The 27585-nt window shown below is 34.3% G+C and overlaps 1 protein-coding gene across 1 annotated transcript; it reads right to left on the bottom strand.

Annotated features, from left to right (window-relative positions):
* Nucleotides 1–374: 374 nt before the first annotated feature.
* On the bottom strand, nucleotides 375–27325 carry LOC121411110 (tropomodulin-1-like). The gene is made up of 10 exons (XM_041603636.1): nucleotides 27084–27325; nucleotides 23967–24147; nucleotides 20612–20771; nucleotides 16049–16174; nucleotides 15114–15227; nucleotides 14240–14370; nucleotides 9280–9387; nucleotides 8724–8867; nucleotides 7195–7342; nucleotides 375–2982 (listed from the first exon to the last, which is right to left on the bottom strand). Exons 2-10 carry the CDS (start codon nucleotides 24078–24080, stop codon nucleotides 2954–2956), a joined length of 1074 nt encoding a protein of 357 aa, XP_041459570.1. The 5' UTR covers nucleotides 24081–24147; nucleotides 27084–27325; the 3' UTR covers nucleotides 375–2953.
* Between the last annotated feature and the right edge of the window lie 260 nt (nucleotides 27326–27585).

Genomic DNA, 27585 nt, shown 5'->3' with positions numbered 1-27585 from the left:
CATTCCTACACAATTCATCTAAACAGATTGGCAGTTGGCAGATGCTTTCAAAGATGAATCATTTCAAAATGAAAGTTATTCGGCAAAAGAGCACACCTTCAACGTTATTTGCATAAAACCCATGATAAGAAGGATGTAATGAAAGCTCATGTAATTGTCTACGTAAGCACTCTCATACTCCAATGAACTTCTAAATATGGTAATCTCACTTATTTAACGAAGCACATTCATGGTGTTATTTCTAGATATTATGAAAGCAGTTGCTCTAATAGGGGTGTTGCCTTTGAAAATGATTGCGACTACAGAATTATCTTTGAAAATGATTGCGACTACAGAATCATTCATGGTGTTATTTCTAGATATTATGAAAGCAGTTGCTCTAATAGGGGTGTTGCCTTTGAAAATGATTGCGACTACAGAATTATCTTTGAAAATGATTGCGACTACAGAATTATCCCATTCTTATTTATTTTGTACAGTGACATAGGTTATGGGTAAACTGTCAATGAACCTGTACAATGCTGGTATATAATCACCATTGAGGCAAATGCCTGCTCTAGAATCCATCTTTTTAAACAAATACAACTCTTGCAATATTGATGAATGACCATTGTTTATTTACAATACCTTTTACTATACTTTGAACTAAATAAAAAATAAAAATCTGTTTGAAATGATTTTCATGTAATTTTGCATGATAGAAAGCAAAATATGGACTTATGGGAAATGCTAATATTTATAGTGCTACGCCACTCATCTATACCTAAAATGCTGATTAAAAATACAATAAATCACTCTACAAAATCTATATACCTAGTTCTTAAAGCCTCTCAATTGAATATCATCTAGTGTTAAATAATCACCATTTAATGAATATAATGAATACAGTTTGCAAGTTGAAGTAACTTTCCCTTTTTCATCTATACTGTTTTTACTTATCACGATGTCCAATATATCATGGCTTTTATAAGTAGTACAAAGTTTCTCAAATGGGTATATTGACACAAAGCAATAGTATGTATTTCTGTTTTCTCTAATCTTTTTAAGTAGAGATAGATTCCCACAAGATACCTAGGTGGGATAAAGATTAATAGATCTGATAAATACATGTATGATTATACTTGGATATCACATAATTGAAAATTGGGTTGGCACGGCAAGGATAAAAATAAAAAGCAAAATTGCCTCCTTTATTTCATTTTGCATGTTATAAAATCTGATCAAATAATTTGATCATGGGCAAATTTGTATAAAATGCTCTAATACGTTCTTCATATAATCATACTAGCATGGCAGCACCATACAAATCTGATCTCACTACATTAAGATATTAACTTAAAGTGATAGTAAAGAACCACTGCTACTTTAAAAGTAATATTTCAGTAACTAAAAAAATATTGACCTACACTATTACATTATTTTCAAATCACATCCATTACTTGTCCTATACACAATGGGCCCAATGATTTTAAAATTACGACAAATAAAAAAACAGGCAATTATCAAGACCTGATTTACGTATTGGTACTCAATAAATTAATTCCAGGATAAGGATGTACAAAATGGTGCAGAAGCAACTCTCTTAACACTTCAGAATAACATAGCATCTTATAGTAATTGCACTTTTATCAAAACAGCAAGCCTGTGGAAAACAAACCAGTACTAGGTTACACAAAGCTTAGCGATTGATCTTAGGGCTGAGTTTTATGCCTGATTGCATTGATCATCATGTGCAATCAAACATATAAATCAATGGTAAGATCAAGCACTAAACCTTTTGTTACAGGCACAACAAAGTTCGCATGCATGTCCATGTATACAGCAGTAACAAATATACTCTCAGTCAAGGATCAGGCCATGAACAAGCTCAAAACGACCTTCAAAGATTATTCGTTACATATTAATATTTCTGCTTCTAAAAATATTGTCACAATGTTGCTGTCTGTATCACTTCTGATTCTTTTATTGTACAAAGTAGTACTGCATGTACACTTGGTCTATTCCCTGGGCTTGCCTCATAACTCATAACTACAAAAAAAATCCATTTAAGATGCTTGATTGGAATATAAAAAAAACACCTGCCATGCCCTTCCCTCATTAGTGCACCTTGAATTTGTAACCTTCCCTGGGAAAGATTTTACTTCGATAGGGAAAAAATGTCCCCAAAATGAAACATTATTGAATCTAAGTACCTAATAAAGTGTTACATGAAGTGATTCTTGGTCAAGATATATGGGAATATTCTTGTTTGCAAGTGTTCCCTTTCAACATATAAAACATATTTCACAGATGTTTATTGATAGGCTGCCTGTGATAGGAACTGTAAGGGTGTGTTTGTGTGTACTTTATCTACAATTAGATTTCATTGGACAATGAAATGATGGAAACACAATTTTACCATTACATTTAAAAACAAAATGGCTAATTTCATCAACTATTTAATTCTTATGAATACAAACAAAATAACAAATCAACAAACATATTTATCCAAAAAAAAAAATGCAATTTTAATTCCGAAATAAAAAGATACGGCAAACCTAACTCTGGATTTGACCAAAATACTTGAACATGACGTCTACTGGTAAATTTCAAACTGATAGCAAAAAAATACAAGTAAAGGAAGTATTAGATATAATCAAACTTATCTTTTTTATTTTGCTGAAGCTAGAAAAAAAATGGAGATTCAGAATCATCACTTCAAGAATATTTCATATACATGGGCACCTTAAAGAGTGTATTTACAGGTTTCCATTGATCTCCATTGGTTTCATAACAGATTAACTGCAAATATCCAGAAGATGTTGTCCAGCAGGAGAAAATCCCTCCACCCAACACACAAACACAAGTGAAAGGAACTGAGTTTTGAGTAAGAGTTCTATGAGATGAAGTCTACATTTATAGCAGAGGAAGTCACTTTGAGATTGTGACATGTTAACACATGTTATAACCAGTTTCACTTCTTCCCTGATTTCTGTGTACGCACTGCAAAAAGAGTAAAAATAAAACAAAAATAGAGATGTTAAATATAGGCCTTCAGTGTATGTATTAAACATTAAAATCATGTTGATGTATAAGTTTGTCTCTAGATACTAAAATAATCCGAAACAACCAAAATTGAATCAACTGTTAAATGCAAGTTAAAGATATTTTTTAAAACAGCTATTAGAAGAATTCATGATGTTTAAATGTTATGTCTTGTTCTTTAACATTCGCTTACATTTCAAAGTACTTCTCTTACATGTAGTTTTGAAAATATGCAATACTTCTTATACCAAAATACAATTTGACGAGAAATGGTTTAATATTTAAAGGGAAATGAAACTTTGGAACAAGTGGGCTTGTGTGGAAACAGAAAAATCAAAGAACAAAGAAAGTTTCAGATAAATCGGACAAATAATGAGAAAGATATGAGCATTTGAATATGGCGATCACTAATGCTATGGGGATCCTCCCATTGGCAATGCAACAAAGATGTGTGATGTCACATGTGAACAACTTTCCCTTTGATGGACTATGAAATACTCCCAAAAGGTCTCATTTTGTACTTTCTTATGGTGATAAAACTCTTTATCCATAATGTATTCTTTGAAAATCTGTATTACATGCCCTCCTGTAGAAAGAATGCATGATCTACTGGTGGATGTGATAACAGAGACAGTTTAAGTGAAATACATAGAAAAGTAATGGGAGAGTTGTTCACAAGTGACATCACACATCTTTATTGCATTGCCAATTAGAGGATCTCCATGGCATTAATCATCGCAATATTAAAATGCTCAAAACTTTCTCATTATTTGTCTGATTTTTCTCACACTTTCGTAGATCTGTTTCTTTGATTTGTCTGCTTTCACACAAGCTTTTTTGTTCCAAATGTTTTATTTCTCTTTAAAGGACAAGTCCATCACAACAAAAAGTTAATTTGAATAATAGGAGGAAACTCCAACAAGCATAACACTGAAAATTTCATCAAAATCGAATGTAAATTCAGAAAGTTACAACATTTTAAAATTTTGCTTAATTTCACAAAACTGTTATATGCACATCATGGTGGGTATGCAAATGAAAAGACTAATGACGTCATTCACTGACAATTTCTTTTGTATTTTATTATATGAAATAGGGAATATTCTATTTTTCTCCTCATTATCAAGCGAAACAACGATTAATTCCTCCCTTAACATGTGAAATGAGCATAGTTTAATGCTATATGATTCATACAAGTCAGTTATTGTCAAATCTATAAGAAATGAAATATTGTATAATTCAAACAATAAAAAACAAGAAATAGTGAGGGACATCAACTTTCTCATTTGAGTTGTGCATATCACAGATTTGTGAAAAATAAGCAAAACTTCAAAGTGTCATAACTTTCTTATTTTACATCCGACTTTGAAGAAATTTTTAGCATTTTGCTAATTTGATTTTTCTCTATTTATAAAAGTAACACTTTTCTCGGGTGGACTTGACCTTTAAAGGAAAATAAAACCTTTGGAACAATAATGAGGAAATTGAAACAACCATTACAAAAATCTGTACAGCATTCTCAAATATTGGCTCTGATTTTTAATATAGTTTCAGAAAATGAATAAAAAAAATCAGAAAATAAGAATGGTATATTCAATAACTTATTTTTATGCTTTATTTTATACCATTTCCAATCATCAAAATAAGGGTTTTTTTACTTTAAGTTTTTGTATATAAAGCAAGGTCTTAGAAGGAAAATAACAATTACACAACTGGATACAGGAAAATATTTTGTTCTTAATTGGAAGTATATGCCTGCCACTCACATTCAAATAACTAATGGTAATTTATAACATATTGGGGGTCAGATGCATGTATGATATTCCAGGGAAGCATATTTCATCAACATCTTTGTCTAGGCTCCGACAAGTTTCCTTGATTTTGATTGGCTGAAAAGCACAGTTCCTATGGTAACTGCTGGATGAACCAAGACTCGTCAGATAAAACGTCTGACAAGTCCTTTGATAAAACGCTCCCCAGCTGCTAAAAAGCTTTTACTTCTTTTGGTGGGATGGTCAAATGCATAGTTCACTGTGCTTCATTCTAACTTCATGAATTATTCTGGATTATTGGTCCTTGTCAAATATAATACCAATGTGATAATTAGCATTCCGGATTATAAACTTCTTCATTCCAAAGAAGTAACCTCATTATTGTATCTTCCTTCTTAAATCAGAGCATTTCTGTCAATATGAATTCCACTCTCTGAAGTGAAATCAAGGGTCTGACAAACAGAAGGACAGAACTCACTTTTGACCATTTTGAGCTTTGGGTACCAAATACATGTAATCATTCAACAAAAATGTTGAAGGCTTGCTGGAGAACTGAATAATGTTGTTACATCTTTTGACTTGTTTCCTTAATCAGGAACACATCCAGATTATTTAAATTCTACTACCTATTGCCTTCACTGTAAAATAACAATTCCCCACATTTAAATTTCCATGGCATCACTTTTCTCAAAATCACAGGCTGTTTTTTTTTTTTTTTTTAGATAAGACTTTCTCTGATTGTCAACCCCTTGATATTTGCCTACTCCTGAACGATGTTGACATTTTGTGAGGTGGGGCACACAAAGATACACTTTCTTTTCTGGATACAGTGACTGCAAAAGGAAACACTCTGCTTGACACAAAGAGAAATGCACACTTTATATGTACACACCTGTGTACCTAATAATGCATACTTTCTCTGCCTCATACGACAAGTGCATGTACTGTAGCATGATTAACTTTGTGAGATCAGCAGAGAGAATGCTGATGTTATGTGGGTGTGTTTTTCATTTCTTTTCAAAGGAGTGGCACATCAATAAATTGGAAATTACATCTGCATAAAAACGGGAGGAGGGTTTTCATGAATAGGACAAGAGAATTCACCTTTTTCTAATCATGATTAATATAACAAAGGAAATGTAACAAAAAAAGAAAGATAACTGAATTTCAATATTTTGTCCTTTACAATCAACACATTAAACTGACAGATTTAAGTATTTGGGACAATACATGCAATACACGTACAAAAACACATAGATCCAAAGTGAAATGCACGATGATCTAAAATATGTGCTTAATTTAATTTTCATGAATTAGAAAATCACTCAAAATAGTCCCTTGATTGGAATTCAAAGTATTAAAAGTGCATGATGAATTTATTCAACATCCAGTCTGCTCATCATAATTTTGATAATTTGAAAATGCCATGGCACTACAAGATACTGATTCCAGACACTTTTTTCACCTATCATTCTGTATGTACAGAGCTGATATCTAGTTTCAACTTTAGATCCAACAGGCCTGAGACAGCTGAACAGAGTGTTTTGTTTACCAACCATTACAGGTGTGTATTGTGTATAATGTTAACAATACAACAAAGGTGTTGACCTAGAAAGGATTCTGAATATCCCTTATGACAACAGGAAGATTCTACACTTATTCTCTACTTGTGACTGACCTCATTTGTCACTTCGTTCGATCATCATTTTTCATCTTTCTTTTTAGAGATGTGAGATTTCCTCTAGTGACGATTTCCCCGTCTTTCATTTCATCAAGGGATTACCCTAAAGGATTTGGCTCAAAAGTTGAACAGTTGACCTATATCTAGGGTCAAGATTGAGGCTAGGGGAACTTTAGGCATTAACCTAGGTGGAGGGAGATATTACCTTAAAGGGTTACCATCAAAAGCTAATATAACCCAATTCTCCATAACCAACCATTTGCCTGAAATTATATTTCGGAAATCATGCATTTAAAATATTAAAGTGTGCACTTTAAGAAAAGTGTTAGGTCAGCTTGGGGGAAAACATGCAAATTTCCAAATAAACTATAAAACAAAATTACGTAGTTTTTTTCATTTCATTTCATAGAGAAGAAACTTAACCTGAAACTATTTTTTCTTTATTACTTTCTTTTATTGATTTATTTTCACGAATACATGTAATTGTCTTGTTCTTCTCCATCCATAAGTCTACTGATGAGGCTTTTCAAGAAATTGGACCCCCCAAGATGAAGCCACTTAAACTATTCATTTTACAGAAATCATTGTACTATTTTTTCAAGACAATATTCAATGAATTTCCTGCACTATTTGGCCAAATCTCAGCACCCCAAGAATTTTTACCTGCCGCATACCTAAAAATTTCTTTTTTTTATATTACTGTTCTCTTCATCTTACCTGCTTCATTGTTTCTCATGAGAGCATCTTGTGCCATTGACCTAGGTCCTGCATGCTCAAAGGCCAAACCAAGTTTTAGAAGAGTCTTGTTTTTCTTCTCCAACATGATGGCATATTCCTGTTCTCCTTTACTGCCTATCATTGATCTCTGAAAAATATCAATGAGATATACATATATGAGAAAAATAAAGTACAAATAAGATGTTGACTTCAATTGTGTTGAAATGAAGTGACTGTGACTCGTTCATGCATTAAATTAAGATTTGGCTGTAAATCTTGAAATAAAGCTCATGACTGCTAAATGTTGATCTTCATACTTTTCTGGCTCTACAGCAATTATGCTTTGAAAATATAGCATAAGAAATGCATTTTCTTTGCCTTTTTGTATTTTTTTTAGAGATGATCAGCGAAACTACTCTAGTAAATCATAAACACAGAATTGTTTTTAGGTAAGAGTAAAAACAAAATTACACTTGTGAATTTTGGAATAATCAAATTGAGCATTGGATTTGTACATGAAAATCATGTTCTTAGCTAGTTTAGGTCTGCTGTGTCACTTGGAATTGTCCAGCTGGTCATCACAAATTAGGTTTCAAAAGTTGTGTGAGATTAAAACAACTTGGTTGGGGATTTTTTGTTTTTAAATTTCTTTGTTCCATGAATAGTATATTTCAAAAGTAACATTACATGTAGTGATCTTCTTTTTATATCAGCTTAAACTATTTTATATATACATGTATATATGATATATAGTCCAAACAAATTCAACTATTAACATGACCAACATGACTTGAAAAATTATTTGGTATGAAATTCTAAATCTTTTCAATTTGAGCATTTCAGTTGACCTCACTCAAGGTGAAATCTGTCTAAATATGTCACGCTTCATGTAATTGATCTCACCAGACATAATAAATACTATGGAAATTCATCAGTGGTGAACGGATATAACCTATTAAATGGACATGCTTAATTGCTTATTTATTCTATTCTTCTTTACAAGGTTAACTGCATGGCAAATTCAATATGAATCAATGTAAATAGCCAAATATACAACTAATTGACATATAAATCTAAAAAAATATTGTCATACTGTCACAAATTCAGACATGATAAAAAAGCTAAGATGATATATTGATACCTTATCAATGGAAATTGTGAGAGGTTAACATTTTTGCACTAATCTGTTATTATATTGAAGAATACATTCCATAAAGAAATAATCTTTCCAATCGAAAAAATTATGAATTGTACTTTTTGTAGCCATTTCCTCATTTTCCCCTCATAGTTCTTGTTTGAAGTTCGGGATTAACATCACAATAACCCATATTCATAATCTCAAATAAATTACATTCAGCTAATAAACGCAAATCATAATAACAACCACACCAAGGAGGATTAAATAGTAATGGATTAATGTATTTGGATCTATACACATGAAAATCCCAAATTGGAATAGTTTTTATCATCTGCTACAATGATAATCAATTTTTTGGGGGAACAATCTCATAACTACCCAACAGTCCTACCTGATTTGCTACTCTGAATTCAGTCAATGATGTGTTGTTAGCCAGAGCTTTGCAGAGTATACTCATGCCTTCACTGGTGATGAAATTTGATTCCAAGTTCATTGACTTCAATGTTGAATTCTTCTTGATTACCTCAGCAGCCATCTGAGAATGGAAGGAAATCCATCCGTCATTAATCTCATGCTAACCACCGAATGAACTTTGATTGATGTTTTACTGTACACATGGACACGTACTGCACTTTTACAATGCGTGGATGCAACCATGTTTTGGACTATAAATCACATATGAAAATGTTGATTCTGGCCTGAAAAGTGGAAGCATAAACACGCCCCACGTTAAAATCCCCCCCAAAAAAAAACCCAAGAGGGTTTGCAACAGTTTTCTCTATTGATGAATATATAAGAAACCTGTACTTTGTAGCCTTTTTCAAGCTCAAGCCAAATACATTACTTTTCAATGAAAATAACTGACACTTTCTTTATTTTCCATGACAATGTCTTGATTTCACCTAGCTGGAGCAGTCACAATTTTTTTTTCTAAGAGATCAACTTACTGCTGCTGCTTTATCTGCTAAACCAGTGCTAGCCATGCTGAGGGATTCAAGTACTGTGTTGTCTCCTGCTGCAGCAAATATTTCCTTGATAACATCCAGTTTGATTTCCTGTTGGTAGAGATAACAAGACTCTGTTTCTTTGTACAATTAACATTCTGAGAAACATGGACATAATATGTGGTCATGCAGCACATGTAGATACAATCAAGGGAAATCGACATCATCCATGATCATTCACGGTATGTGCATTTACGGTGCATTGTAACAGGACCAAACTCTATTATATTTACGGAAGTAGTATGATCATTGGAATACTGTGAAAACACTGCACTTTTGATAATAATTTTGATCAATTTCACATCTGTTCATAATACCACATTCTTTTAGTGAAGAATATATTGATTTTTTAAATCTTACAATGACTATGAGAACTATCTATTGAGCAATAATGGACAAACTTTAGAAATACAGACTGTACCATCCATCTGATAACACATTGCTATCCAAAATTGAAGTAAAGGCACATTTTCAAAGCATATCAGTATTTCTGTTTGATCTGTCCATCTACATTTGAATACTATACAAGTTCATGTACAAGGTGAAGAGGGGGGGGGGGGGAGTACAGTAGACTACTTCATCAGGTGCCTGATTATGACAATAATCAGTGGGATAATATATAATCAAGTAGGAAGTCTGAGATTACAAACTGTATTGACTCTTTTCCAAGTACATGTACATACATGTTACACATTTACTTTTTACATGTTTGTACATACACATGTATGTTTATCCAGACTTCCAAAGTGAATTTGAAAAGATGAGTTCGTCAAAAATGTCAATATTGAATGTTATCTCCTGAATTGAGAGCCCACAGAGATCATGGATAGAATTAAAGTGGGTGCATGAATAACAAATACAAAAGTTCAAAGAACGTTTGTGTTTAATACCACAGACAGAAAACCATATCCAAATGTTTATGGCTGGGAGAAATTAATTACAATGACAGCTTTGAGTTAAAGGAATTTTCAAAACATAACTATGAACTTCGATTAAATACAATGTATCAAACAATTTTAAAAGATAGAGTGAAATGGGAATGGGGGGGGGGGGGGGAGAAAGAGAAAGAGGAGGGGGCATGGGTGAGACAGTGTGTGTGTGAATGACTGAAGCAAGTAAATAAACAACCATTCCATGTAGTCTGTTAAACATTCCTTGTATTTTTGCTCTATAGCTCATAAAGGTCATCTATAACAGTAATTGCTTTGATGAATACATGTATTAAAAAAGAAAACATTGTCATTACATGTATATACCCACACTAAAATAAACCTAACATCAACCCCAGCCATTGTACACTTGGAAAGAGCATATTAAAGGGCACATTTCAATATTTCATCCATCGTATAAACTGTAATTGGACAAACATGTACAGGTAAACCCTAAATGAACTCCATGAGCCAAAATGAACAAAATAAAGCCAAAATCACAACAATCCCCACACTGGTTGGTGATTATATGCTATTTGCACTCATCAAGGATACAAAATTAGAGATACAAGTAATCTACAATCATTATTAATCCTTGCTTCATGTAATTCAGACAGAGAGCATTCATTCAAGAGTATCAATCATGTGTATTGTTCTCTCAAGGACAATGGTTTACAATAAACACAACTAGAAAGTTCTAACATGGATCCTACTTCTCAGGAGGTTGATCTCCAAAGCATTATCAATACATTAAACTTTTCAGGGCATTCACTCCAGTGACAGAAAGGATTACCTCTCTGGGCCTCATCCATGTACTATATTGTTTGTACAGCATTGATAAGAACTGTATCATGCAGTTCCCTAGTACTTGTACATGTATATGAAGGACTACTACATAAAGCAAGTACAGTTTAAATAATTACAATGTAGACCATCACAACTCCATTGAATCATATGCCCTTTGAACTCACATGCAGGCTAATGAGGGTCTATCATTTAAAAATAAAAAAAAATACACTGTAAACATGAGCAGTTGGTACACAAAAATGGAGAACTGAATGCAAAATATTGCAAGTATTTGTCCTGTCTGGAGGGGTCCTGACAGAATTAATGAGAGTTGGTGGGTAGGTCTTTAACTCATTCACATCAATTAAGTAGGGTTACCATTTAAAATCAACAGACACCTGAGCTCTTTTCTAATCTATCATTAATTTACATTAATTCACAATTTTAAAGAGCATTTTAAATTGTCTTCATACAGAGAACAACAGTTAACCATGCATGCAGGCTGTAATTCCACTGATAATATCCTTCCTATAACAAGATCACAACCTCAACATCTTCCTGTTTACAAGCGAATGCATTCAATCAGACTGTAACCTTATCTTGAACTCAACCCACATTGTTCACTTATCCATTATCATTTTGTTTACCAGAGAAGAGACATTCAAGTTTGTTGTGACCCCCATGAGTGAACTCAACAATAACAGTTTATAGAAACAACTATTGTACGTACGTGAACATGTGCCATCTTTATTTATTGCAGGTATGCCTGTTTAAGATCTCCAAAAATATGAGAAATTCCAATCACTAAAAAACAATGCCTGTAGCAATAGCAGACTAGCAGTGTAAATTTGCACTACTGAATTTCTATCAAAGTTGTTGCAACAAATGACTGCATAAACATGTACATGTAATAATTCAATGTGAAGATAATACAGAGATGCCAACTTTTGGAAATCAGAATTAGGGAGGATTTGCAACTGCCACCAAATTATGCAGTCAGACTGCAGGTCCCAAGAAAGTGGCTTCTTTCATCCAAGTGATATTCATGACTTGAGTTGTTTTGCATATTTAATGAGCTTGATGCGGACCAAAACACCTCTTTTCATTTGGTCATTGCTGCTCTAATTGTGCATCGAATTTCATGAATTTGGTACCATTGTAAAGAAGAAGAATCATTCTTTCAGGTCATGTGTTTGGATTTATTCAAAGATTTTGTAATATAGGTTAAAATTTTGATCTAAAATATGCTACAAAATAAATATTTTCACCTGACAAAAGCTGCTATTTTCACACTTTATTTATGTTTGAGCCCAAATGATTTTTATATCATGATAAAGCTGAATATGTATGCTTTGAAATGATATAGGTTTCAAAATAAGAATTGGTTTAATCGGGTCAAGATCACACTTTTCATTTGCCAAGTACATAAAGCAGTTTGAAAACAAGAATACTGCACTCTGATTGGTCAAAGAGACCACCCAGTGGCAAATTCCACCAGTTCCAGTGTCTGGGTTCATGGGAAGGTCACACTTCCCATGTGGTAATCTCCTCAAATACCCCGCGCCTGTTGTTCTGTGAACCTTATCCAGCCAATCAGGACTCTGGATTTCATGCAAGTACAAAATTTCAGAAATCTCGTCTTGTACCTTGGTGGGAAAAGTGTGATCTTGACCCGATTAAAAGGTGCCGCATATCAAGAGTGGCATTGTGAGAAAGTACAGAAGTTCAGCTTTATGGTGATATATATATCATTGAGGCTCAAAATAAAAAGTTTTGCACAATTTGCAAAAGAAAACAGAGGAAGAAAATTCAGTTTTGAGGCACACTTTCAGGCCAGAAATTTACTTATTTAACAAAATATTGTATACAAAATAAATGACCAATATGAAAGAGTAACATTTACTCTATCTGATGGTGCAATAATATTTCATTTAACTTGAGATTAAAACAGGTAAATTCTTAGAGAAAGAAAATCTCACGAATCACGAGATTTTGCAAGGAGGAGGATTCAGCCACGAGATGATTTGGATGAATCTGGCCTTTTTGCTCATTAGCATAGGGACCTGCGGTCTGACTGTATGTGCGCGTAGCGCACATCTCGAGTGCGGAGCGCTCGACCCTTGCAGCTGGGTCCAGGGCCCGCCTTAGGGCCCTGGAAGCTCTGGGTTTCTAGATGCTCTCTGGTGCAATCTGACCCTTATTTTGGGGCATTTCACATGTTTTCAAATAAAAATTGTTCCCACTTTTTTAACATAAAAAATATCAAATATGCATTCTTACATGTAAAAAAAATGAAAGGACAAAAGAAGTACCTGTTCAACAATAATAATTAATAAGGAGGAATTATCACTATCGGCTATAGGTAGGTTATGTTCCACTATAAATCCAGTAAAGAAAAGCTCAGCGCTGGTCCCTTGCTTGGTGAAATAAAGTCAACAGGGTACTAGTGGAGCTCGAAGATCTTGTCTTCGTAATGTCCGTAGGCCTATGCCGTTTGCTCCGGCTCCCGAACGGTGCTTCCGAATATCATCACGACCTCCGTACTCAACTGAAAATTCCACGCTGCAAGTTGCGCAAAATGCATGGTAAATTCCAAGTACACAGGTAATACACAGGTACTGGAGACTGTATTCAGTCTTATACTTCTGAGACCATTTCTTGGTCTTCTTTTGTTGATTTTCTGCCATTTCGTGTCAATATCAACCCATCAATACGCCAAAATCACACACCGATATTCCACCGCATGACTCGACAAATCCAGTGGCCGCGAGCGCACACGCCTCGCGAAGCTAGCCGGGCCTACCGGCCTGGTGCACAGTGGATTCCCGTTGGGCATATCACATGCACCAGCTTTTCGCTGCTCCTTATTTGTCTACCTTTAACACACAGAATTTAGTAGCAGCGAACGTAATGGAGTTACTACATGCTAAAGTTAGCAGACGATACATGTCCTTCCAATCCAATTTGATCAATTCAAAAAAATCGTAATTTCGGGAGGATAAGGATGGTAATCGTAAGGGCGGGAGTTAGAATGAATTTTTTGGAGCCTCCCGATGAAATCGGGAGGGTTGGCATCTCTGATAATATTCCATGTACATAATTCCACAATACACGTGCATGCATGATTATATAAAGTTGCTCAAATACAAGTCTGTTTTTCAGCACTGACTGAGATTATGAAATCTTACCTTGATGTTATTGAGATTAAGATTTTTGAGTTCTTTATCATTTGCCTTCAGCTTCTTGATTGAGCCTTCAACATCTGTTGTGTTAGGGGGTTCCATTGCAAAATCTTTGGGAAGGCTAGCTTTTGTGACAGCTGATCAGTTGAAAAAGGGAAGATAGAAAAATAACCTTTAAATATCTTCACATAAGAGATAACTGTAATACAAGCAATTTCATGTAATTTGAGCAATAGTGACAGAAATAGAAGGGCCCATTTTCATGGTGTTGAATAGTTTAAAAAAAAGAAAACAGAACTTCCACCCGACATTTCACTTCGGTACATTGTTCATGTCAAAACATTAAGTAGAATAACACTCAGATCATCTTCTTCTCATAGTCTTATACCTTTTCATAAACCTATCCTCCAATTAGCCGCCTAAGAGTAATGCGGATAATTCAATAAAAATTGCGTTCATAAACTCCGAAAATAAGCCGCATTATTTTTACGAGCGCCCGTCCTGAAAAAGGCGGATAATCGCCATGACAACTGGACACGCCCCCTCCGATGCGGTTGTGTTGGAAAAGGGTGACCTTGTGACCGCACCATGGCAATTATCCGCATTATTTGGAAATGCGTTCATAAACTCAAAATCTTATCCCGATGCCGCTATTATGCGGATAATAGCAGCATCAGAGTAATGCGGATAACTCTTGTCCTCCTCCAATTTTACGACTAAATTATGCTGCTATTAGCCGCCTAATTCATAGTAATTGGGTTTATGAAAGGGGTATTACATGTATTCTTATGATTATGATTTTTTCTGGGAGGGAGGGGGGGGGAGTGGTGTCTGTATTCTTGATAATAATAATGTAACTTGATAATAATTTTATACTTACCTGAAAATTTCATTCTCTCCCCATCAAGTCCTACAATTTTTTCATCGCCTAATACACTTCGTTGAGATGCTGCATATTGTTCTTGATCAAGCATACTGTGTAACCCCAGAATACCTGAAATTAAATACCAAACCATAACAAATAAAAGCTTGTTCAGATATGATGTGACAGAGCTCAGCAATATGTCTGCATCTGGTATCAATATAAAAGAACATCAAACTTTCAAGACATTTGAGTTTCTTGAGTTTCTCGTACAAAAACAGGTGATTCACATTTAGTGTTACTGCTTCTAAAGAATGGAACAACATACCTACTTTCATTAAATCATCAAAGTCTTCAGATCAATTCAAGAAACTTCTAAAAACATACCTCTTTTCCGATTAATTTCTTTTGAATGTATTTTTATTGTAATTATTATGTACTCTTGTTTTAAACTCGTTTGTAAATGCTGTGATATAGTTAACTATATGGAGAGCGTACTAAATGCTAGTTATTATCATTATTATTAATGAAATTCAGATCCAACCCGCCAGATACATTTTGGTAGCCTTTCCTTACATTTCAAATACATACAGGTGTACTAATTGTGCCCTTATTGTAATGCTACTCATTTGCATATTCCCCAGAGATTAGTCAACCCCAGTATAGTCAAGGTCAACACCATGAATTATTCACTGTGTTTCTTATTCAAGTTAAAAGACTTCAATTTTACTGGGAACCAACTTATAGATCTACTGATATTCTTCTTTCCCCTTGGAATTCATCTTTCAGCCGAATATTTCTTTAATTTTTCAATTCTCACTTGTAAATTTGGGTGTGGCCTGTACTAGTTTATGTGTCTTCGGGGGGAAAAATGTGGTCGATCTACAAGCCCCTAAAGATGATGAATGCAGCTGGTGCACAAATCATTGTTTTCATATGAAAGATGTTCTTACCTGCTAATTCTACAAGGTCTTCTTCTGTAGCACCCTCTAATTCATCCTCCCATTCTTCTTGTTTTTTGTTCCCATTGGTCTTTTCATCATCTTTCTTTTTATCCTCCTTCTTCTGATACACTTTACCTTTAAATCAACAAGAAATATTAAAAGTTCAGTTTATGCTGTACAAGTTTTTACCAAAGAAACACTTGCACATCTGTACTTTTTGGATACACATTGTGGTCTTATGGTTCAGAAGTTACATGTACGTCTTTCTGTGTGTTCAAATCAAAGCTATGGTGTGTTTTCCTTCAGCAAAAAATCTATTCACATCATGCTGCAATCAATCCAGGTTTTATGAAAAGATTCTGGTAGGATTAATTTCATGAACTCACCGAGTGTTGAAATTGAATGTCACCTCAAGCAAAAGCGAGATAATAACAGTTTAGTCACTGACACAACATACATGTACAATGTACATTGTATCCCCTGGTAAATCTTGCTATATAAATCCATCTTTTATCAATGATTATCACAAAACTTACATGTACATGACTGTAAATTGTTTTCAAAATTGTTCCTCAAATTAAACACAATGAGATTTTCTCTTTTTTTTTGTTGCTCTAATGAAATGTCTAAATAAATGTACATACATACACTTCTCATACATGTATCATCAGATTTGAGAAAATTGAATGAATTTATTACAAGTTCTCATTTTTTTTAACATGGCATGTAGATTGTAGAACTGTTATGAAATGGCTAATCATTGAGAACCTGACTTAGAATGGCAATTTTTAAATAAAGAGACAAACAAAAAAAGTAGAAAAGTATTGAAGTACATGTAGGCCTATCATGAACACCATCAAATGTGAAAAACTATGTCAGTAAAATATTTATTTACGGCAAGTTCCAACAAATCTGCACAGCCCCCCTTGTCTGCACACATGCGAATCTGCGCAATTCTAATACAAAAAGATACTCAAAGAACATAAACTTTACACATGCAATACACTGATTGACAGATATTCATTAAAAAATCTGATTCAAAATGGTGGAAAAATAATGAATTGGGCCATGTGACGGTCTCAAAATACAGCCTTTCTCATCAAAATCCCAGAATCATGAGCAAAGTGAATGGGTGCACAAACATGGGGTACCATTTTTTTTTCAATCTGAAAATGAGTGCCCAAGGTTTTTTTCCAAGAAAATCCTAAATTTCTTTCATATTTTTTATGAGATATTTGGTATACCCACACTATTAAGGAACATTATTATCTGAAAGATTTTGTGAAATGAAAAAAATTGATCTTAACTCACAAGTCTCAAATCGTTTATACATGTAGGTGCGCAGACTTGGGGACCCCCATCATACACTGTCTTGCCAAAGAGATGACTACATGTACATCTACATGTACATGTACATGTGTGCACATTGAACATGTATGCAGGCCTATGTACATTGTACATGTACACAGATGGATAAGGATTTATTTCATTCCAGAGTAACCTTGATATTATACAGATAATGCAAAATTCATGGACTGGGCAGTTCCAAGGTAACAGAGTGACAAAACAAATTTTTGCATTCAAACAAAAAATTACCCATATTTGAATAGTTATTTGCAAAGAAATGGTACCTGACAGTACATGTAGTTACTGAAACACACTTCTCAAAATAATAGCATTCATTTTGATCCACTGAATTAATGAGATATCAATATTCATAAATATGGTTACGAGTGATGCAAAATGGACATGTATTGAGGAGAAAACGTACATGTATGTATTGCTCAAACACTTTGAACTTTACATGTAAATTGCTATCGCAATTTTGGTTTATTGATTTGATTCTATGTTGTTTAGATAGCTTTAATATGCTGCATTTCATAAAAAAAATTGTGTATTATTTCATTAATCACGACTTAAAACATAAACCCATACCCGGTTACGGAGTGACAGCTACAGAGTGACGTCATAAATATCCACAGACAGGCAACGTAAAATGAACTTTCAAAAAATATTTTACAATTTTTGCTTGATATGATATAAAATGATGACCTTCAGATTATCCAAAAGAAAATTTTACAAAACAAGCAATGGTTTTCTGTTAAATTGAAATTAAGTATACAAAACAATATACATGTAATCCCATGTATAGAATTTCTTGTATGGTTCGGATTTTCCTGTAAGGAGACATGTAAGAAAAAAAATTGTGGCTAATTATGTTCCCCTAGCTTTTGTATAATGAAATTCCATATGAGTTTTGATAGAAAAAAATTAATCCAGATTTGAAACAGAGCAAATATATTTTTTTGGAAAACGTCAACTTTTGTTTGGATTGCCCGGCTGATCATACAAACAGTATCAAAATAAAATGACTATTGAGATGTACATAAATTGGTACCTGATGAACAACGACATGGAAATAGTCTCATTGAATTGCAGTATACCATTAATTCTATAGTTTATCAATTACTGTACATGTACCTAACCAGGTGCCATTTTATCTTATAATCCAGATTGCCCTTTTGTAAACACTAACATTCTCCATGCACCCATTCTGACGTGATGACGTGAGCACAGACTACTGTACAGGTATGCTAGGACAGTCATGACAATCATTCTCTGGCATGTATCTACACAAACACAAGAACCAGCATGAGTCAGAAACATCTACCAGGGCAATGCATCTACTGTACACAATACTGGCATGATGTTGGCCAGTAGATCTTGTACAGTGTGCAGTTGTATGACAGTGACACAAGTCACAATTTATGACATTTGCCAAGTATGCAAACACACATTTAATGGAATTGAAAGCCTGAAAGGCACAAATACCTGGATGTGATGTGGATCACTGTACATACATGTAGGTGTTTGTATATTTATTTTACAGATCACTTTTCAGTAACCTTTGAAATAATCTGAGCTAAATGGTATCTACATGTATGTGGCCACTTGGCCCAGCAATGTCCATGCTACATGTATCTAATGAACTTTTACTGGTTTACAGAGTAAAATTTCGCTTCCAAACTTTGAGTAGCATTTCTGGTTGTTAGAGAAAAGCTTTCAATCATTTTCTCTACATACATGCACCTACATGTATGTAAAAAACTGCTACACAAAGAAAATTTTGTGTACATAGATAGCAGTAACAAAAAAAGGAGCAAATAGCAATGCGGCACCAGGAAAATTATTCCTTGGATAATTACAAGTGTAAGTTATCATTGTGTGCAAAAAATAATACATAAATAAATCTAAAAATCTCGACCAGACTGTTGTTCTGAAAAGGCTGCATTATGTATACATACATTGTATATTCTAAAGCGCACCCAAACTTGGAAGGTTTGGCTAGTGACAATATGTACATGTAAGCCTATGTGTAGTATGTGTACACTGTGCATGAAACATATATTCATTTGGAAAAAAAAAACCCTGCCAGTATTTCTCAGCTGTTTCCTTGCCCTTGACCTTCGAACATCACTTACATGTAATACATCAATTTTACCAATTCAGTAAGCCCATACAGGAAGCCTGCAATACTACATGTATCTTTTCAATATTGCCCTTGGAACATTACACATTATGGAATATAACATAAACTCAATTATAAAGTGCTTTCATGCTTTCACAGGTAAATGTAATTGAAAATTTCCAGCACAGTACACATGGGCCCTCTGCCTCAGCCCCTCAATACTTTACATCACATAAACATGTATGTACAGCAATGAAAACCAAGTACCAGGTATGCACATACAAGTACAGTACATGTACTGTACATTATAAGTGATCAAATTCAAGTTCCTAATATGAACATGTGCATACACAGGTATTAATAATATAGCTTAGGTAGGCACCTAAGCTATATTATTAATACCTGAGCTTGGTAAGTCAAATTAGTTGACATCTTATATGTCAAAGAGCTAAGGTATTCTTAATCTTTAATGACCTCATAGCTACTTGGCAGTCTGGCACTGCATCAAATTTATAAATATCTTCCACGAAGCATCCATATGATCAACAAAAGGGTCAGCTTTAATACACTCTCTAATCAAATACAATTACTAATCATTTCCAAGGCATGATGTGCATGTATACATTCACATGGAAATGAAATTATGTCAGAGATGCCAAGTTCAAAGACCAGCTATGTGTGAGATTTTCTATGAATCTGAGTGAGATCACAGACATTGTGTACAATGTATATATGGGGATAGGCTGTGATACATGTAGTTGCGTGAGACAGAGATTTGAGGGGATGAACAAGAGTCCAAAATGTTTGAGTCTCACGCATAATGCGTGAGACTTGGTAGCTCTGTTATGTGTACATGTACACATGTATTACTATCACTCTCAACTCTCAAAACAAATCACTGTTCAAAAAGAAAATCAGATAATTTGGTTGGCAATTTGAAATGACAATTCAATTGTAGTATAAAATAGGGGGAGGGGGTTGCATTCAAATGTACTATATAGGCCTAACTAAAAACAAAAGGGAAAAATATATAAAAAGAGTACTGTAAACAATTTATTAGAATGTAATTCAAAATGAAACACAATAATAGAACAACCTCCTACCTCTTTTCTGGCCTGGATTGTAGGGTACTTTCTCTTCCCAATCCTTTTCTTCCTTTGCTTTCTTTTCCAGAAAATCAAGAAGTTTTTGTCTACTAAATTCTCCAGTGGGAGCTTTCTTAGTTTGAGGTCGCATACGCTCTGATGCTGGTAGCATATTATTCTAAACATTAAAGAAAATACATGACGTATTAGTTTTCATGTATAAATCAAATATCAACATTGGGTAATTCACAGAGCATTAAAGGTAAAAGCTAGAGTGTTTGGCTCTACAAGATGTTTCCAGTCAATTGCCATCCCATACTGTTACCATGGCAATACACTATCCAAACATTATTTGAAAGTGTCTCGCACATCTTCACTCTATGGACAGTAGTCCATTTCGACTTTAATTCTGGGATTTCTGGGTATATATATATACAGTGCGTCCCAAAATAAACGAAACCGAGATTTAGCGATCATTTATCATTACTTAATCATAAATAAAATAGACAAATGACCTACCAATTTAAAGCTTAGAATCTCCTCTTTCATCTGATATTACTTAGCTTATTTCTTATTCACGCATGAGTGAGCAAAAACAATTTGAAGAAAGGATACCAAAAGCTCATTTGGCGAGGGGTATCTGGGTTTCAAAAAGAAAACCACAATTCTGAAAAGTTCAAAATCTGCTCTTTAATTTGGTACCTCAGTTACAGAAAATGGTCAAGAAATAAAAAAGTTCTGGTCATTTGAAATAAGGCTTGTATTTCCATAATTTCATGAGATAAACGTGTTTTCACCGGTTTCCCACAGAAGCTTTCGCATAGTGGACAAAAGATTTAATGCATGGCTGATCGTCAACAAAACGGAGTGTTGAGTGAGTTTGAAAGCCAGCCTGGAGAACCTCTTCATTTTATGAAATTATTGAAATTCAAACCTCATTTCAAATGACCAGAACTTTGTTATTTCTTGACCATTTTCTGTAATTTAGGTATCAAATTAAAGAGGAGATATTGAACTTTTCAAAACTGTGGTTTTCTTTTTGAAACCCAGATACCCCCGCCAAATGAGTTTTTGATATCCTTTCTTCAAATTGTATTTGCTCACTCATGCGTGAATGAGAAATAATGTAAGTAATGTCAGATGAAAGAGGAGATTCTAAGCTTTAAATTGGTAGGTCATTTGTCTATTTTATTTATGATTAAGTAATGATAAATGATCGCTAAATCTCGGTTTCGTTTTTTCTGGGACACACTGTATATATATATATATATATATATATATATATATCACCCATATTGTGTTCTAGCAGTTTATAAAATGTGTTTCAGACTAGAATATGCCTTGAAATGGTATGAACTCACTTTCTCTGGTATGTAAACCTATTCATTTTTTACTTAGAATGTATACATGGCCACATGTTGACTTCAGTAAGTTCAGTAAGTAGACTATGTTCCTGAAACCGATGAGTTAAGAAATAATATTGCTAAAAAGGAATGTGTAATTCCAGCAACTTTCGGGAAATGCCTCCCCCCCCCTACAGTCAACCCTCACCGCTCGTTTGTTATAAGTGTTTGATAGATGTTTTTCAAATAAATTTAATGAATCAGATCTACAATGTGTAATCATTTTCTTTAATTTTTCTCCTTTCACACAAGCTTACTTGTTTCAAGAGTTTATTCAACAACCAACTCAATTCCTCTAATCTATTATCAATATTTCAAAGCTGAAAACAAGTGGTATGCAACATTACTTGACAATTTTTGACACATTTGAGACAATTATACTGACAACATGTGTCTGTGCCATATTACATGTATAGCTTTCACAATCACAACAGGTGATGAATGTATACCCAGATATGCAATATCGTTTTGCTGATAAATTTATTTAATATTTTTTTCCAATGGACTATTACAATGTAGATATTATTTTGTCAAAATTATAAGTTGAACTGAACATTTGAAATTGAACAACTGACCTAGGTAAAAAAAAAGGTTAAATTGCCAAGAAAGGAGTGAAGGGGTCAAAGGGCAAATGATACAAACAATGCACCTAAAACAGCATTGGTCAAAATTCTGTATCATTCTGCCAAAATAACTGATGTGACCCTTGAAAACCTGCAATTTGCCTTTAATATACATATCACACAAAATTTAGTTTGTTGTTGACGAATTTACCCAATTATAGATGTTCTGATAAAATGCAGTTAATACATATTATACTTTAAGTATAGATAGCCCATGGGAGGATGCAAATAAATATGCCAGAATGACTACGTATAGGTCTACATGTACATTGTATTCAATTCCACAGACAGACATGCAGTAATAAACAAAGGCATGACCGTGCATTAAGACAGACCCAGATTGTTCAAATAATGGATCTACCAATTGCAGGAATAGCATTATTTCTTGAGGGATAACCCAGAAGAAATGAGTTACCTTGATCTCTAGAGGGGGAGGGGTGGGGGGTCAGTATAAGTATGACTTGCTTAGACAGCAACCCAGTCTCGCACATTATTCAATGCATAATGATTGATGGATTTGTGATAGTAAAGGACATGATCTGATCAATGTGGTAATGCGAGCGATATATGTCACAAGCACGGAAATTCAAATCACAATTCTTTCATATTTTCATACATTGTGCATGTATGACATGTCTCCCTTATAACAAATAAGTTGCAGCAATGATTATTTTACATATACATGTATGCAATCAGTTGTTGATTTCTTTCATTCTTGGACAAAACTTGAATATAATTTCAAAAGAATAAATGAGGATATGTCACTATCAGCTTGCTCATTGCATATTCATGAAGACATGCATAGTCCTGCATGAGAAAATTTACTTTAAACATTTGTGTCTGAGTTCAATGAAATTTTGTACTGTTCAAATCATATTACTTTCAGCCTGGAGTACCCCTTTAAAGCATTTAATGAGATATTGTTCCACATAAAAAACCTTTTGAATATAACACAGAAAAAACATCTAGCCAAATAAAATAATATATGGTATTATTATGCACATTCACCCAGTTTATAGGTGCTCAAGGCACTCCTGGTGAAGCTTAATCCACATGTATGTAGGCTAAAGATTCTGGAGCTAACAGCTTTTTAAGGAATTTCTTCCTGCTGGTATCCATTTATTTACCTGAGTTGATCGCCAGGTATTATGGATATGAAATGAAAAATGATGAATTGAAATACAAGAAAAGTGACATCATCACTTTGGTGCTACATTCTTCATATTAAAGCACATTTTTGTCTAGCATAATTAATGACATCATTGACATGATAGTGTCTTTCTGTTTACAATCATTTGAACATGATTGCATACAAAATTATTTTAAAAGAATTTAGCTGATACTTACATCTGGGTCTAATTCATATGCAAGCTCCTCCAGCTGTTCTTCTGTGAGATTCTTAAGAATCTCATCTTCATCAATGTCTGCATATTTGTTGTAATCGTTCTTTAAGTCTGCCATCTTCGCAATTTTCTGTTATAATTCCTGGCAAATGTATCTGTGCTCAGCTCCTTCGTAGGTGGAAAGACTTTGAAAGACAAGAAAGAGGGAGAGAAAAAATAGAGCTCTTACTCATCAGTTGTGTAATGTACATGTAATCTAATTAACTTCTCTCTCAAATGAAAGAAACAATGGACTAATTCACAAGTACATGTAGAACACAGCAGTGAGCACATACATGTACATGCATGCTGTTCTTTCATCATGTGCAGCAGCATAGTAAGTCACTATAAACACAACAAAATTAAACTTCACATCAGCATTTTCCACTCACACAACTGACGTATTGGAGCCATCAAGTTCACTCTCTGAAAAGATGTTACACGTAGTAAAGTAGTCTATGCACACTGTTACCCCCCCCTGATTTTAAAGATTTAAAAAAAGATTTTGCAATAATAGAATCATCCTGTAAATTCATAAAACAGGACTTTTCCTGCAATTCAACAGAAAAAAGGGGAAAAGGATGTTTCATTTAAGGAAATTTGTAAGGTTCCATACACCAAATACCAATTTCCTGTAATTTTACATGATATAATCTATGCAATCTGGTAAGATTACAGGTGTTCTTGAGACTCTGCTGCAGGAACTTCTTTTATTTTAAGGATAAATGTTCTAACAGTGTACCATTATCATCGGAAAGCCCCTTGTCTGCTCAACACGTTTCTGCATGATTCTAATAAAAGAATACAGTGACCACTAACTCCAAATCTGCCACTAATAGGCAGAATCAAGTATGGTTGGAAATTATTGAATTTCATCATTTTCATGCGTTTTATGTAACGGCCTAAAAATGCAGCTTGTCTCATCAAAATCCCTGAATCATGTGAAAAGTGAATGGGTGCGCAAACATTGGGCACCATTTCTTTGTTCATTCAGAAAATGACTTGTCGAGGTCGTTTCCGAGAAAATCATCACATCCACTCTCATTTTTTTAATGAGGATTACTGGCACACTCACTCATAAGAATGTCAAGAACATCATAAACAGAATTTTTTTTTCAAATTTAAAAGAAAATCATGTTCAAGCTAGTTACCGCATATCAGTCGGTTGTAATACTGATTACTTTTCGTACATTCATTCATATCATCAATCACAATATTTTCTTAAAATTCATCAAACTTCCTCCATGAATACACAAACACTGCCTGTTACATCAAGATGCAAATTTTTGCAGAGGTCAGTTTTATTTTTTGATGATATCAGCTTCCAATTTCAACCCTCTACGAATATGAAATATTTTGGTCATTTGAAAATGGTATTGTTTTACAGAACGTTTGATTGTTGTGGAAAAGGTTGCAAAATTCACAAAATCACTGATCAACTATTTTGACCACATTTTGTTTTGAGAAAATAAAGATTTTGAAAATTTTGTTTTGGCCCTTTGTCATAACCTTTTCTATTCAAACTCTCTTTGTAATGTATGTTGCAAAGTTAGGCAGATATTGAGATTATTTTCTGATGTGTAAATGTGCATGTTTGGTAATAAGGCCTGTTGCTGGTCGGTAGACTAGTTCACTATAACTTTTTTTTTAATTTGCAAACATGCAATCAAATATGAAGGGGGGCATGTCTGTTCACCTAAAAATAAACATGTACAGAATGTAGCATTTTTATTCCACAAAAAATTCACTTGATACTATTCTTTATTATGCCTACATGTAAAATAAGTGTGCTAAAAATCTCTTGAAAATTTGAAAAAATATATAATTTTCACGTAAAATGACTTGGCTGGTTATTTTCAGATTGAACAAAGAAATGGTGCCCTACATGTATGTCTGCACACTCATTAACTTTACGCACCATTCGGTCTTTATGTGAATCACATGAAATGCCTGAATAAAGTGAAATGATATACATGTATGGCAAGTTCCCCCAAGTCTGCGCAGTCCCCCTTGTCTGCGCACACACGTATCTGCATGATTCTAGTAAAAGACGATACGCAACGAACACAGACTTTACACATGCCATACATAGACAGGTATTCATAAAAAAATCTGACTCAAAATAGTGGAAAATAATGAATTTAGGGCATTTCATGTGACGGCCTAAAAATGCAGACTTTCTCATCAAAATCCCCGAATCATGTGCAAAGTGAATGAGTGCACAGACATGGGGTACCATTTTTTTTCAATCTTAAAATGACTGCCCGAGGTTTTTTCAAGAAAATCCTATATTTTCTTTCATTTTTCAATGAGAAATTTAATACACTATTAACTGAAAGATTTTGTGAAATAAAAATAAATTCATGTTAAATCTTAACTCAAATTGTTTGGTGCGCAGACTTGGGCCTTGGCGCCCAGCACCATCATATTCATACCTAGGCCTAAATAAAAATTTATTTCGTTTTGGCCTGAAATGCACAAAAACGGGGAAAAATAAACTTAAAACTTTAATAGGGGAAAAACAGTGACTTACTTAAGCTGTCGCGCAACTTCACTTCCCTGTTTTATCCAAACTTAATACATGAACATATGGCTATTGAGCCCCTGCACCGATCGAGCTACAACTTACAAGTAGAACTTCGGTCTCTGTATTTGGTGAGTGGAGCCAACCGAGTTAAGCGGAACAACCAACAATCACAATGAAGCTAGCTTTTGGTCCAAGTTAGATACCGTACGGTATTATAAAAATCTCACACCTTGCTGCTCATTTGCTCTCCTTTCGGCCTAAAAAATAAAATTGAGCAAAAGCACACTAGCACCCCAGGGATAGACCTTAGTTTTGGTATGGTCTTGGCTTGCTTAATAATAATTCATTCATTGGCTTCGGCCTCCATCAATCGATTTTTTTTGCATCGCGTCTTCGACACTGGCTGAGCTTGAGCAGGCAGAGGTCTTCTTTTTCGATCATCACCATGTTCACACACTCAATTTTCAATCAATCATACACAACACATTTTAACCTGGCCATGGGTTTAGCATTAATTGAACGTAATTAATGGCATACCTGGTCACAATAACTTACTTTCATGTGTTGGTCTCCCTAATTTTGATAAGCTGAGCCTGCGAACGGGTCCAAAACCAGCGCCAGGGAAGTCTACGGGTCGTTGGTTCGATTTCGGGGCGCGAGTACGGTACGGCTATACGGGGTACGGGTGCGGGCACAAGCAAGCTGGCCGGGATGCATGCAGCAGCAGATACCTCGATGCAGGAAAACGCCTATTGAGGTCCGGCATTCACCGTGCAGAATGCAAAATGATGACACATACAATCATTGCGCACGCGCAGTAGCACAGTCTGGTCTTAACCATCCATCCAGCCCAAATGCCCCCACCCCTTCACCAGGGACGTCTCCAAGGTATAATTGAACAATTATTGGCCCTATAATTATAACCATTCATATTCATGCAAAAATATATTGAAAGGCTGCATGGTCTGAGATATATTCCGAATATATTCACAATTGCACTCAATATTTAATAAAATGCACAAAATTTGAAGCTATATTAAGCTCTAAAATAATATTC

The sequence above is a fragment of the Lytechinus variegatus genome, chromosome 3 (assembly GCF_018143015.1).
Source record: "Lytechinus variegatus isolate NC3 chromosome 3, Lvar_3.0, whole genome shotgun sequence".
Lineage (NCBI taxonomy): Eukaryota > Metazoa > Echinodermata > Echinoidea > Temnopleuroida > Toxopneustidae > Lytechinus > Lytechinus variegatus.
This window is presented reverse-complemented; position numbering and strand designations above follow the sequence as displayed.

Bases quoted from the DNA above. Each gene is read 5' to 3' on its own strand.
- LOC121411110 (XM_041603636.1), bottom strand. From the start codon at position 24,080: ATGGCAGACTTAAAGAACGATTACAACAAATATGCAGACATTGATGAA. The intron at 15,228-16,048 runs GTAAGAACATCT...ATTTAATTTCAG, and splicing joins AGACCTTGTAGAATTAGCAG to GTATTCTGGGGTTACACAGT. The intron at 8,868-9,279 runs GTAAGTTGATCT...TTCCATTCTCAG, and splicing joins TAGCAGATAAAGCAGCAGCA to ATGGCTGCTGAGGTAATCAA.